We start from the raw sequence: 15,827 nt of genomic DNA on the forward strand, positions 1-15,827 counted from the left end.
TTGATTGTCTACTATAGCCACTTAAGCAAGATTTTTATAAAATTTTAATTCTATTTTTAAAACTTTAATTTAATCATAGTCATTTTCTTAGGTAACAACCAATCAAATACGGAGGAAAAGATGTTCCAGTTCTTATTTCCTGTCAGAGGACATGCTGAATGATCCGCACCTCAGACAAAGAGCAATGAGTAGAGCGAGTATTCTAACCAACACTGTGGAAGGTATTACAGATGCTTCAATTATTATGATAAACTATAATTATATTATTATTTAAATAAATTATAAATCATTATAACCTATGGTAACTTTTAAACAGGTGCATGAAATTCTTAGGAAGAGTTCAAAGCACACATTGTTCTTTAGCAAGAACAAAGATAACAAAATAAAATGAAATGGATGGGCTCATTATATGCTAAAAATAGATGATTTTATTTGTGATTAAGCAGTGTAGGGTTAAATGGCATTTCAAAGTTAATTACTTATGGCAATTGATTCAGAAAGCTACATTACTCAGAGTTGTGTGATTGTCTCACTGTGTAATCTTAAAAAAAATCTCGGGCTGGAGAGATGGCTTAGTGGTTAAACGCTTGCCTATGAAGCCTAAGGACCCTGGTTCGAGGCTCGATTTCCCAGGACACATGTTAGCCAGATGCACAAGGGGGTGCATGCGTCTGGAGTTCGTTTTCAGTGGATGGAAGCCCTGGTGTGCCCATTCTCTCTGTCTACCTGCCTTTTTCAGTATATCTATCTGAAATAAAGAAATAAAAATAAAATATTAAAAAAACAAATCTGGTGTCCAAATTTCTCTCCTCTAATGAGCAAAATGTCAAAAGGTGACAATTTTTAAAAATGTTCTGGGTCGACTTCCGGATAAGATGGCAGCATAGGTACCACACCAGAGCAGCCTTTGGGGGAAAAAGACCAAAATAACACAGGCCGGCAAAAGCGGCCCCAGCAGCTACACCAACCACGGTGGCAGTGGCGCACCAGAAAGCCGCCAGGCTCCAGCCCCAGCTGCAGGAAAAGCCAGGTGTGGGGAGCTTCCACTCACACGGGAGCTCTCCGCAACTCAAGAAACATGAAGGGAGAGCAGCAGTGAGCAATGGAGGAGCAGACCACAAGGTAGAAGAACACGTGGAACAGTGAGAGAACTAGAGCAGCTGGGGCTCCCTCCCCTCCCCCACTGCCTGAGCCCAGCTCCAGCGAACAGAGCAGGTCCCAGGACCGGCCACACCAACTTGAGCCAACAGCAGGACCCAAGCAGGAGCAGGGTATGGCAGCAACATCAGCGGCTCCAGCACAGGTAACAGTGGCCCCAGCAGCAGTTCCAGCATCAGCAGCAGTGGCAGAACCAGCAGCGGCAGCTTCAGTGGCAGCAGCAGCAGCAGTGTACCCAGAAGCATAGCACTGGCTCCAGCAGTGGCAGCTCCAGGAGCAGCAGCAGAGGCGGCAGCAGCGGTGGACCCAGCAGCAGCAGCTTCAGCAGCAGTGGCGACAGACCCAGCACTGGTAGCTTTAGCAGCAGCAGTTCCAGCAGCAGGTGTGCTGATCTGCAGGGCCACAGTCGCCAGACTCGGTTTGCCCCACAGGAAAAGCCAGTGCCCAGCTCCAGAAATCAGAACAGCAGCCCGACGACCCCGGCAGCAACTTGACTGAGACCAAAATCATCCAAGGTAACTGGGATTGCACCAGGGAAGGATCTCACTTGGTCACAAGCTGACTTGGATCCCTCAACAGACCAGAAATCTTAACCTCTTTATTGATAGAGGATCTGGTTGTTATAATAACTACTCTTGCATAAATACTTGCGGCTGTTTTTGATTGAATGTGTACAGTGTTTAGTTAACTTTTAGAATCTACCTGTATTTTATTCCACTCAGCCTACTTGAATACTCCCATAGCAGGGAAACTCAACCCCTAGGAGCACCTTTGTAGATACTCTGAGAGTCTTAAGAGCCACACCTAACACCTTAAGCTCCTACCCTGAAAATATATAGCATCAAATCAATTGATACAGCTAAGAATACCCAGCTAGCTAGAAAATCCAAGCATTAACTTAATCCAAGATGCAAAAATATATACATTATAACAGAAGAAACCCTAAAAAGCAAGATGATATAAATCCACCTAAAAGTATTAGTGCATCAGAAATGACCTCCAGTGAGAACGAGTTAGAGGAAATGCCTGAGAAAGATTTCAAAAGAATGATTATAAATATGTTCAAAGAAGTCAAAGAACAAATCAAAGGAATCAAAGAAGAAATCAAAGAGGAAATCAAAGAGGAAACCAAAGGAATCAAAGAGGAAATCAAAGAAGATGTACGACACCAATTTAATGAAATTAAGAAGGCAATAAAAGACATAAATAAGGAAATAGAAATAATAAAGAAGAACCAGTCAGAATTACTAGCAATGAAGAACACAGTTAATGAAATAAAAAACTGTAGAAAATCTCACCAGTAGAATGGATGAAGGAGAGGACACAATATCTAAGCTAGAAGACCAGGTAGCAGATCTAAAACAGCCCAACAAGGAGAAAGACGAACTTATAGAAAAGTATAAGTTGGAATTTCAAGATATTTGGGGCACTATAAAAAGATCAAAAATAAGAATTCAGGGCATAGTAGAAGGAGAATAATTCTACTCCAAAGGCATAGTAGGCATCTTCAACAAAATCATAGAAGAAAATTTCCCCCAAATTGGGAAAGAGGTGCCAATGCAAATACAGGAAGCCTTTAGAACCCCAGCCAGACAAAACCTGGAAAGAACCTTTCCTTGCCATATTATAATCAAACTTCCAAACACACAAACCAAAGAAAACAATATTGAAAGCAGTTAGAGAGAAAAATCAAGTTACCTACAAAAGCAAACCCTTCAGGATTACCACAGATTATTCAACAGAAACTTTAAAAGTCAGAAGGGCTTGGAATAATATATTCCAAGTTCTGAAAGATAACAACTGTCAACCAAGGTTACTTTATCCTGCAAAGCTATCCATTCAAATAGATGGAGAAATAAGGACATTCCATGACAAAAGCAGGTTAAAGGAGTATTTGAAGACAAAACCTGCTCTACAGAAAATACTTGATAGAATCCTCCATGCTGAAGAAAAGGAAAAGCGCACATATAAGGAACCTAGAAAAAAACAAGCAATACTCAAATACTAGTTAACACAAGAGAGCACAGGTAGAACCAGAACCACAAAAAAAAAAAGGCAAACATAAATACACACTTTTCAATAATATCTCTTAATATCAATGGCCTCAATGCCCCAACCAAAAGACATAGGTTTGCAGTCTGGGTTAAAAAGCAGGATCCTATAATTTGTGGTCTCCAAGAAACTCACCTTTCTACAAAGGATAGACATTATCTTAGGGTGAAAGGTTGGAAGACGGTGTTTCAAGGCAATGAGCCTAGAAAACAAGCAGGGGTTGCAATCCTAATATCTGACAAGGTACACTTTAGTCCAATGTTTGTCAAGAAAGATAAGGAAGGTCACTTTATATTGATCAAGGGCACACTCCAACAGGAGGACATTACAATTCTAAACATGCACCTAACATGGGGGCTCCCAAATTCATCAAATGAACACTATTAGAACGAAAGTCACAGATAACACCAAACACAGTGGTGGTGGGTGACTTTAACACCCCACTCTCATCAATTGACAGGTCATCCCAGGAAAAAATAAATAGAGAGGCTTCTGGACTAAATGAGATCATAGAAAGAATGGACCTAACAGATATATACAAGATATTTCATCCAAAGGCTGCAGAATATACATTCTTTTCAGCAGCACATGGAACATTCTCTAAAATAGACCATATATTAGGATACAAAGCAAATCTTAACAAATTCAGGAAAATTGAAATAATTCCTTGCATTCTATCTGACCACAATGGAATTAAACTACAAATCAGTAGCAAGAAAGGCTAAAGAGCATACACAAAATCATGGAAGCTAAACAAGACACAACTAAATGATGAAAGGGTTAATGAGGAAATCCAAAAATTTATAGAGTCAAAGATAATGAGAACACAACATATCAATATCTCTGGGACACAATGAAGGCAGTTCTAAGAGGTAAATTTATACCTTAAGTGCCTATATTAAGAAACAAGAAAGGTCGCAAATAAACAACCTAATGCTTCATCTTAACGCCTTGGAAAAAGAAGAACAAGGCAAATCAAAAATCAGTAGATGGGAAGAAATAGTAAAGATTAGGGCAGAAATTAATGAAATAGAAACAAAACAAAAAAAAAAAAATCCAAAGAATTAATGAAACAAAGAATTGGTTATTTGAAAGGGTAAACAAGATTGATAAACCCTTAGCAAATATGACCCAAAGAAAGAGAGAAGAGACACAAATTAATAAAATCAGAGATGAACAAGGTAACATCACAACAGATTCCAGAGAAATTCAAAAAATCATAGCGACATATGATAAAAGCATATACTCCACAAAGTATGAAAATCTGAAAGAAATGGATGATTTTCTTGATCTATCTGACCTACCTAAATTAAATCAAAATGAGATTAATCACTTAAATAGACCTATAACGAACGTGGAGATCCGAACAGTTATCAATAATCTCCCAACTAAAAAAAGCCCAAGCCCAGATGGATTCACTGCTGAATTTTACCAGACCTTTAAGAAAGAGCTAAAGACCATTGCTTCTTAAGCTTTTCCAGGAAATAGAAAAAGAAGGAATTCTACAAAACTCCTTCTATTAGGCCAGCATCACCCTAATACCAAAACCAGGCATAGATAGAACAATAAAAAGAAAATTACAGACCAATCTCCCTCATGAATATCGATGCAAAAATTCTCAACAAAATATTGGCAAACAGAATACAAGAGTATATCAAAAAGACCATTTATCCTGACCAAGTAGGCTTTATCCCAGAGATGCAGGTATGGTTCAATATATGCAAATCTATAAATGTAATACATTCTATAAATGGGTTGAAGGACAAAAATCACATGATCATCTCATTGGACACAGAGAAAGCATTTGACAAAACCCAACATCCCTTCATGATAAAAGTCCTACAGAGACTGGGAATAGAAGGAACATATCTCAATATAATAAAAACTATGTATGACAAGCCTACAGCCAACATATTACTAAATGGGAAAAAACTGGAAGCATTTCCACTAAAATCAAGAACAAGACAAAGGGGATGGAGAGATGGCTTAGCGGTTAAGCACTTGCCTGTGAAGCCTAAGGACCCTGGTTTGAGGCTCGACTCCCCAGGATTCACGTTAGCCAGATGCACAACGTGGTGTAAGCATCTGGATTTTGTTTGCAGTGGCTGGAAGCCCTGGCACGCCCATTCTCTCTGTCTACCTGCCTACTTCTGTATCTCTCTCTCTCAAGTAAATAAATAAAAATAAAAAATATTAAAAAAAGAACAAGACAAGGGTGTCCACTGTCCCCACTTTTATTTAGTATAGTTTTGGAAGTCTTAGCCATAGCAATAAGGCAAGAGACACACATAAAAGTGATACAAATTGGAAAAGAAGAGATCGAGTTATCATTATTTGCAGATGACATGATTCTATACGTAAAGGACCCTAAAGACTCTACTAGCAAACTGTTAGAGCTGATCAAACCTACAGCCATGTAGCAGGATACAAAATAAATACACAGAAATCAGTAGCCTTCATATATGCTAACAACAAACACAAACAGGATGAAATCAGAGAATCACTCTCATTCACAATTGCATCAAAAATAAATAAGTAAGTAAGTAAATAAATAAATAAATAAATAAAGTACCTTGGAATAAACCTAACGAAGGAAATAAAGAATCTCTACAATCAGAACCTTGAAACACTCAAGCGAGAAATTGCAGAAGACACTAGAAAGTGGAAAAACATCCCTTGTTCCTGGATTGGAAGAATCAATATTGTGAAAATAGCAATCTTACCTAAAGCAATCTACACATTTAATGGAATCCCTATCAAAATTCCAAAGGCATTCTTCATGGAAATAGAAAAAACAATCCAAAAATTCATTTGGAATCACAAAAATCCTCGAATATCTAAAATAATACTGAGCAACAAAAATAAGGCTGGTGGTATCACCATACCTGATTTTAACCTATACTGCAGAGCCATAGTAACAAAAACAGCATGGTACTGGCACAAAAACAGACATGTAGGTCAGTGGAACAGAATAGAGAGCACAGATGTAAGCCCAACTAGCTATAGCCACCTGACATTCGACAAAAATGCCCAAAATACTCATTGGAGAAGACAGCCTCTTCAGCAAATGGTGTTGTGAAAACTGAATATATATCTGCAGAAGGATGAAAATAGATTCTTCTCTCTCGCCATGCACAACAATTAAGTCCAAATGGATTAAAGACCTTAACATCAGACCTGAAACTCTGAAACTGCTCGAGGAAAAAGTAGGGGAAACCCTTCAACATATTGGTCTTGTCAAAGACTTTCTGAATACAACCCCAATTGCTCAGGCAATAAAACCACAGATTAACCACTGGGACCTCATGAAATTACAAAGATTTTGTACCGCAAAGGACACAGTGAAAAAAGCAAAGAGGCAACCTACAGAATGGGAAAAAAATCTTCACCAGCTATATATCTGATAGAGGATTAATATCTGAGATATACAAAGAACTCAAAAAGTTAAATAATAAGGAATCAAACAAGCCAATGAAAAAATGGGCTATGGAGCTAAATAGAGCATTCTCAAAGGAAGAAATACGAATGGTATATAAGCATCTAAAAATGTTCTACGTCACTAGTCATCAGGGAAATGCAGATTAAATCTACATTGAGATTCCATCTCACCCCTGTCAGATTGGCCACCATCATGAAAACAAATGATCATAAATGTTGGTGGGGATGTGGAAAAGAGGAACCCTTCTACACTGCTGGTGGGAATGCAATCTGGTCCAGCCATTGTGGAAATCAGTGTGGAGGTTCCTAAAACAGCTAAAGATTGATCTACCATATGACCCAGCTATAGCACTCCTAGGCATATATTCGAAGGAATCATCTCATTTCCTTAGAAGTACATGCTCAACCATGTTTATTGCTGCTCAATTTATAATAGCTGGGAAATGGAACCAGCCTAGATGTCCCTCAACTGATGAGTGGATATGAAGGTGTGGCACATTTATACAATGGAGTTCTACTCAGCAGTAAAGAAAAATGAAGTTATGAAATTTGCAGAAAAATGGATGGACCTGGAAAGGATTATATTAAGTGAGGTAACCCAGGCCCAGAAAGCTAAGAACCACTTATTCTCTCTCATATGTGGATCCTAGCTAGAGATGATTGGGCTTCTGTGTGAGAAGGAAAATACTTAGTAGCAGAGGCCACTAAGTTAAAAAGGAGATATAAAGGAAAGAGAAAGGAAGGGAGGAGGGTACTTAATAAGTTGGTATTGTATATATGTAAGTACTATGATTGAGATGGGGAGGTAATATGATGGAGAATGGAATGTCAAAGGGGAAAGTGTTGGGGGAGAGGAGGGAGGGTATTACCATGGGATTTTTTTTTTATGATCATGAAAAATGTTAATTAAAATTAAATTAAAAAAATGTTCTGGCTCCCTCCCTGTCCCACAGTTGACTCCACATTCAACCTTATCCATAAGTCAATCCTGCATTCTTACATTCCCACCATGGACTCAATAATTTTATCAGCCCTGTAAAGTTATACTGAAAAGTAGAAGGGCTACTGAGGTATAATTGTATTTCAAGTGTCTTTCTTAAATTATTTCTAGTCTTTTGTTGCAGGCTTGTTTTCACCTGTATGCCTGCAAAAGTCTTTTCTACATAATTATTAGAACATAATTATTTTACTATGGTCCTGTGCTTTAAAATACAGGGGAAATATGTTTATTGGTAGAAAACAACCATTTTTTTTGAGGAAATACTGTATCTCTTTTTCTCTTCTGCGAGATTTTCATGAGTCTATTTTTAGTCATTAATTTCTCTGCCTTCCCCTCTACTGGATTTCAACAGCAAATATGTGATAGAAAACTTTTTTATTTAGATTTCTGTACTTTCAAAAACACTTGGTGGAAAGTTTTTAACCACAAACCCTATTTGAACACAGTGATTTGAAGATTTGCTTCTGATAATAAATACAACAAACAAATGAGTGATTTCATGCTTTCTGTGTTTCCTCCCCACAGAACTTGAGGAGTCCAGACAGAAATGTCCACCATGGTGGTACAGATTTGCACACACATTTTTAATCTGGAATTGTTCTCCAAACTGGATAAAGTTCAAAAAGTTTATCTACTTTATTGTAATGGATCCTTTTGTAGATCTTGCAATCACCATTTGCATAGTTCTAAACACACTATTCATGGCTATGGAGCACCATCCCATGACAGAGGAATTCAAAAATGTGCTTGCTGTGGGCAATCTGGTAAGTCTCTGCTAATGAATCATGAACTGACAGCTTCTCTCTTCCACTATCAGCATTGGCATTTTGTTTTCCTTTCCTAAGTGGATGGATCACTGAGGAGTAACCATGCATATCTAGAACTTTCTACATTACTGAATGTACAAAGTCAATTTTCCAGTGTTATATAGCATTTTAAAATATTTTTTCACTGGTATTGAGTTCTATAACTAACAATACTATTTGTATACATGTCATCATTTTAGAAATTAGTAGTGGTTCTTTTCTGCCACCATGTCTGTCAACACTATGAAATTTTGATAGGTTTTTATAAATTTTAAAATTATATTGCACAAGCCAAGTGATTAAACACTATGTATATTTTTAGAAAATCTATTGTTTTGGCATGGCAGTATGGAAGTATCTGAGACTTTATAATCTAAGACCTCAGTTTAAATCCTAATTCTATCTGTTATTAGTTATGACCCTGAGAAAATACTGTGAATTTTCTTTAAAAGTTAAACATTTCAACTCTCTGAGTTAGTATTCATTTTTTGTTCTATTCATCTTTAGAAGAAGGCAGGTCTGTTTAGTATGTCTACATTATGTGATTCAGTCCTTATTTGGGAGTTTCCTATGTCAATATGAACTCAAAGGATTCATAATATTTTCTCTCTACCACCATAACCCCAAGTTCATAAGGTTCTTGTTGACATCTTCTTGGAACATTATGTTAAAAAAAATATTTCACCATTTCCCTTTAATCCATCTTTATTTGGTTAAGTTTCTTGAGTCAAGGAGACCCAAATGAGTCATAAACAATGTTTGCACAGTTAAGCATGGTTTCAACTAGTACCTCTTGAAGTGAGTCTTTGATATCTGTGTTATGACTTAATTATGCTTTTCGATGAACTTTTTGTGTCAAAGCTTTAGAAATCTGACTCTAATTACTGTTGGGTCAGTTAACTACTTTATTTTTTTTTCTACTGATAAATCTTTAAAGCATGAGTTCTTCATAACTCTGAGAAAGAAGTCAGAATAGAAAAGACTAGATCAGAAGCTGGGTGTGATGGCATATGCCTTTAATCCCAGCACTTGGGAGGCAGAGGTAGGAGAATCATCTTTAGTTCAAGGCCACACTGAGATTGACTAGTAAATTCCAGGTCAGCCTGGACTAAAGTGAAACCCTACCTCAAAAAACAGCAAAATACTAGATCAAAAGTTCAATATCCATCTATGTTTTCTTTGCATCTTCTTACAACAACTAATAGCGTATTTGGGTGGAGGTCAAAGAGTTATTTGTTAAGTATCAGAGGTTTATTTACTTGGAGTTTTAATATGGTCCTCTTAAATGTTGTCTGCAATGATAAAAAACTGACAGGACAATTAGAGCATTTCAAGATTTTTGTAAGAATAGAAGGGATAGCTAGCTGCAATTTGCTTATGAGATTGCATGAGGCAATGATATCCATTTGTGGAAAGTCTAACCCATTGTCTGGAATACAGAAAATACTAAGCAAATAATAATTATTACAGTTAAATTGATTCTATACTTTCTAATAACAGAAATAAAATGTGTTTCTCATTTAGATCTTCACAGGAATCTTTGCTGCTGAAATGGTCTTAAAATTGATTGCTATGGATCCATATGAGTATTTCCAAGTAGGCTGGAATATTTTTGACAGCCTTATTGTGACTTTGAGTTTAGTAGAGCTTTTTCTGTCAGATGTGGAAGGATTATCAGTTCTGCGATCATTCAGATTGGTAAATATAATCCTGCTTCACCATTATATTGAAAGGATAGTTCTCTTTGGGCTTTGCATTATTATTCCCTTATACTTTGAGGAGTTGATTCCAAGACACTGTCAAGTATTAATATTTAGTACAATACATTCATAGCTTTATAGATTTAAAAATTAAAGATTAACTCACTCACAGAAACAATTTCTGATATAACAATATTAGAGAGTATTATACAATAGCATTAGAAATAAAAAATTAAACCAGGCGTGGTGGCACACACCTTTAATCCCAGCACTCAGGAGGCAGAGGTAGGAGGATTGCTGTGAGTTCGAGGCCACCCTGAGAATACAGAATTAATTCCAGGTCAGCCTGAGCTAGAGTGAGACCCTACCTCTAAAAACAAAACAAAATTAAACTGCTAAATTTAAAAACAAAAACTAAAACCATAAGAAGCTTCTATTAAAGTTACATTGTTTCAAGCATTTAAAAAATAACTATGAATATTTAAAATAGACAAAATGAAAAATACGATAATGATTTAGGCATTAGATAAGAATAACAATAATAGAGAAGGTTGGGTCTGCTTTAAATTATAAATAAAAATCCAGATTGGAAACTTTGAAAATGTTTCATAATGATTTATATAGGCCCATGTGTGTATGTGTGTGTGTGTGTGTGTGTGTGTGTGTGTGTGTGTATAGATATATAGATATATGCTTTTTTTTTTTAGCTCCGAGTCTTCAAGTTGGCCAAGTCCTGGCCCACACTAAACATGCTGATTAAGATCATCGGCAACTCCGTGGGCGCCCTGGGCAACCTCACCCTGGTGCTGGCCATCATCGTCTTCATCTTTGCCGTGGTCGGCATGCAGCTGTTCGGCAAGAGCTACAAAGAATGCGTCTGCAAGATCAACGAGGACTGCACGCTGCCGCGCTGGCACATGAACGACTTCTTCCACTCCTTCCTGATCGTGTTCCGCGTGCTGTGTGGGGAGTGGATCGAGACCATGTGGGACTGCATGGAGGTCGCTGGCCAGGCCATGTGCCTTATTGTTTACATGATGGTCATGGTGATTGGAAACCTCGTGGTATGTACCAGATGCTATATATTTAAATTTTTACTGATATTATTTTATAATATGACCTTTTATTTTTGCAATATTAAAATCCATTTTATCTAGAATTATTTTTATAATAAATACTAATATTTTAATATGAAGGTTAAGAGAGATGAAAACAAAATAATGTCTGAATTTCTCTGCTCAGATAACCTATATTTATACTTCCAAAACTCTCCGTTTAATGCAAAATTCTACTTTATTCTTATTTTGATAGTGATGTCATATTATAATATCTTAACATATGGTTTTCCAGTCTCTTAAAGATATGTAATCTCAGATCTAGAGAGATGTCTCTCAGCAGTTCAAAGCACTTGCATGCAAAGCCTGAGGGGCTCAGGTTTGATTCCTCAGTACCACAAAAGGGCACATACATCTAGAGTTCAACTGCAGCAGCTAGAGGAGGTCCTGGTGCAACTATTCTCTCTCTCTTTCAAGTAAATAAATATTTTTTAAAAGACCTGTAATCTCTTCAGATATGAAGCCATTCTAGTATAAAACATGATTAAGCTAACAATAAAAGTGAAGTTACAATGGACTGAAGCACATCAGAAAGCTGGTTTCAGCTCTTTGTCGTCATAGACTGGCATCTATGGCAAGAATGAACACATTGTGGCCTGTAGGTTGAATCTCAACCAGTGCTTGCTTCATTATGATGCTGTGAGCTAAGAAGAAATGTTTTAGGTTTAAATGGTTAAGAATCAAAGAAGAATATTTGATGACACATGTATATTATGTAAAATTCAAATTGTAGTGCCCATAAACAGTTTTAATGAAAAATAAACATATTCATTGACATTGATATATGGCTACTTTGATGCCCAGTGGCTAAATAGAGTGGCAAATAGAAACCATATATCCTATAAAGCCTCAAATATTCACCTTGCCCTTTACAGAAAAGGTGTGCTTCTCTTTTGCATAACAATCCCCATAGAATTCCATTTAACATATTCTTGGTTTCTGTTTTCTGTTTCTTTCTTAGTTTAATGGTTTGGTTAGATAAGTTCCTTTGGTTTAACTGGTTCAAACTTACCAGCAAGGGGAAATTAGAGTAAAATGCACTTCCATGTGACACTCAACTAATTTTTCAAATCCAGCATCTTAATGACCCACTGAGCATCATTCATCAGGTATCTTAGAAGGTACAATGCAGTGAAAGCTCTCTGGTAAGTACTTTCTTGTCACATTAGCATGGGAACAAAACTGCTAAATATTTTTGTCCTTGAAGTTCCCACATAAAAACTGATTAAGAGGTCAGAATAGAAGTCTACATTCAAGCCAGGCATGGTGGCACATACCTTTGATCCCAGCACTTGAGAGGCAGAACTAGGATTGCTATGAGTCTGAGGTCACCCCGAGACTACATAGTGAATTCCAGGTGTGCTTGGCCTAGAGTAAGACCCTACCTCAGAGTAAAACAAAATACAACAAAGCAAAATAAAACATAAAATGAAATGTATATTCACCAGGTCACATCCTAAATAAGAGTGTTCCAAAAACATACACTGTAAATTATACAGTGTAAATTCAGGATTTTTACTGCAAAAAAATAAAAAAAAATACTCATCATGAAATGTCATCTGTAATTCCTTATTATTCCCCTGTAGCAAAATACTTTCTGATATGCAACAAAGTACATACTTTGCTTTCTTCTTTTAACTTTATAATTATCCTGTATCAACCTCACTAGTGGTGGGGCTGCTAGAGTGTACCACCATTTCTGTTATAGGTGCTAAAGTATTATATGTTCCTAAGATTTACTTGAATACTTTCTCTTGATTTTTAAAATTTTACTTGTATTTATTTGTTTGAGAGAGATGGAAATAGAGAGAGAGAGAGAGAATGAGAATTGGTGTACGAGAGCCTCCATCCACTGCAAACAAACTCCAGACACATGTACCCCCTTGTGCATATGGTTTACTTGGTTCCTAGGGACTCAAATCTGAGTCTTTAGACTTTGCAGGAAAGCACCTTAACCACTAAGCAATCTCTATAATCCATTGAATTTGTTTTTAATGTTTATTTGTTTCAAGAGAGAGGCAGAGGGGTGGAAGAGAAAGAGAGAAAGAATGAGGCCTAAGTGGGGAGAGAGAAAGAGAATGGGTGCACCAGGGCGTCCAGCCACTGCAAATGAACTCTAAACACAAGTACCACCTTGTGCATCTTGCTTATATGGGTTCTGGGAAATAGAACCTAAGTCCTTAGGCTTTGTAGGCAAGTGTCTTAACCATTAGGCATCAGCCTCCATTGAAATTTTTTGACATAAAACAGTTGAAGGAGCAAATTGTGGAAGTGTAACACTAAAGCCAATGTCATAAGTAATTTCAATACTTATTACTAAAGTACACACAAACTGCAATGATTCCTTGGGCTCTCATCAAAGTATTCCATATTCGAATGCATTCTCTTTAAAAAGAAATATATTTGGGTATTGTTTAGGTATTAATTACGTAAGAAAACAAAAGCTGCCTATGATTATGCCTGTAGTCTATTAGGACAGAAAAAATACACAAAAAAGTCATTATATAAGGAAGAAGTAATAAGAAATGAGTTTAAAAGTAATTTCTCCTCATACAGAAAAGAAAGAAAAAATTTAGGATGGGCCTATAGGAAAGTTTTGAAACAGGTCCTTAAGGAATACATAATATAATATTTGGGCATGAGCACCGGTGTGAGAGAAATCTTTTTCTTGAAATTCAACACGGACTTATACTAAAACCAAGTGGGATATGTATATATATATATATATATAAATGAAAACTTAATCTAGATAGGACTCATATTGGCATTCATTAATTATTGAGTTATGATAGTAAATAAAACAATTTTAAATCATAAAGTTGATAATCAATCCTTGAATAAGGAGCTACCACTAATGAAGATTTTGCTTGGAAAATATATTTCTGATGTAGGACCTCTTGTATATATATAGTTATCTGCATATAGTAAACTGACATAGTTTTACTAAAAATGTCCCACATTATTTTTTTTCAAATTTATGGTTAAGTTAGTTTAAGTTTAATTAAGTAAAATTAATTAATAATTTTAGAGGGAAACAGAAAAATATATTCAAATGAGATAAATATACTGTGATTTATGTATTTTAATGAATATTTCTGTGATTTCTCAATACAGGAATAGAAAGTAAATCAACCTTATTTTCATTTGTGATATTTGTTGAATTATGATAAAATGTGATTTTTTTTTTTTTTTTTTACTGAAAACCTTAATATAGGAACCTACCATAATTTTTTCATATTCTGTTCCCATTGTCCTGTTTTGGCCCTTCTCCTCAGCTCCCATTCCACAAAAGACCCTTCTTTCTCCAAGTAGTCCTTCCTCTGTTTTGTTGTCTCATTCCTTTTGTCCTCCACCATCCTTCACATCAAAATGTTGATGGACTCACTACAGGGCAAGTTTTGTGGAGGTAGTAGCAATCACTGTGGGTAGTATTTTTTAATAACTTCTGTTGCAAGTTACATGATCATATTATCTGTTCTCAAAGAAGTAACATAGCATGAGCATGCTGTTTGAATGAATCTTGCTGGCTTTCTAAAAGGCTGATGCAGTAAAAAAGACCCTAGACCTTCCTTATTCCTATTGAAACACAAACATGTACTAGCATATGCTTATAATAAAATAGTACAATTAAAATAAAATAAGTATCTTAGTGATTACCAAAATTGATTTCTATAATCCTGTGACAATCAGACTTTGCATCCTTATAACAAATACTTGTGCAAAACGGTTTAAGGGAGGAAATATTTATTTTGTTTCCATTTTAGCAGTTTCAGCCCAACATGTCAGGGAAGGCATGATGGAGCCAAGTAGCCCACAGCATAGCTTTCTCCTTTTGCTCTTTCTGTTCCATCCAGGCTCCCAGCATAGGGGATGGCATTTAAGGCAGGTCTTTTCCCCTTTATTCCACCTCTACGAATACCCTCACAGGCACATGTAAATTAGTAAAGCTGTGCTTTACTAATCCCCTGGGTACTTCTCAATGCAATAAAGTTGACTTTCTCAATTTACCATCACAGATCCCTAAGCCCTTTTGTAGAATGTTCTATCACATACAATGTTAACTTACTTTCTTATACATCTAACAAATTTTATTCAGATGTGGCCAAAATCACCAGTGTAATTTTGATTTGTTAAAAACCAGGTACATAATTTTGGCCATGAAGAGACATATCAAATTGTAACTTGATTATGTTTCCTCTATAAAACAAGTTTTATTAAATATAGTTTACATGCTTTCTGCTTTTTGTGAAAATTCTTTTTTTTTTTTTTTGATACCTGAGATTCATCTGGATCCTTAATTTAGAAAAGAAACACAGAAATGGTATTGCTTTCAAATAGGACTTATTTTTAAGAGTGTTAGTTGTGCTGACCTCTTGGTAACTTCTAGAACCAAAGTGATGGACAGTGGCATGGCCATCCATGTCATTGTAATACATAGTTAAATTCATTAGGTTTAGTGCACTTAAGAAGCCACCTCAAATTTCAAGATGGTACTGTAGACAGAATGTTTTATTAGACAGAATGTTTTATTACAGGAACACCAAGTACTATCTATTGT

General features: G+C 36.2%; 1 protein-coding gene across 5 annotated transcripts in view; it reads left to right on the top strand.

Moving 5' to 3' along the window:
• The window catches only part of Scn9a (sodium voltage-gated channel alpha subunit 9), a 165,220-nt gene that overhangs the window by 91,495 nt on the left and 57,898 nt on the right, over positions 1–15,827 (top strand). For all 5 annotated transcript variants that reach the window (XM_045147273.1, XM_045147275.1, XM_045147274.1 and 2 more), the window contains 4 exons: positions 92–221; positions 8,174–8,412; positions 9,979–10,152; positions 10,862–11,218. In XM_045147273.1, coding sequence (XP_045003208.1) covers positions 92–221; positions 8,174–8,412; positions 9,979–10,152; positions 10,862–11,218 — 900 coding nt within the window. The remainder of the gene's footprint in view (positions 1–91; positions 222–8,173; positions 8,413–9,978; positions 10,153–10,861; positions 11,219–15,827) is intronic.

Source organism: Jaculus jaculus, chromosome 4, assembly GCF_020740685.1.
Source record: "Jaculus jaculus isolate mJacJac1 chromosome 4, mJacJac1.mat.Y.cur, whole genome shotgun sequence".
Lineage (NCBI taxonomy): Eukaryota > Metazoa > Chordata > Mammalia > Rodentia > Dipodidae > Jaculus > Jaculus jaculus.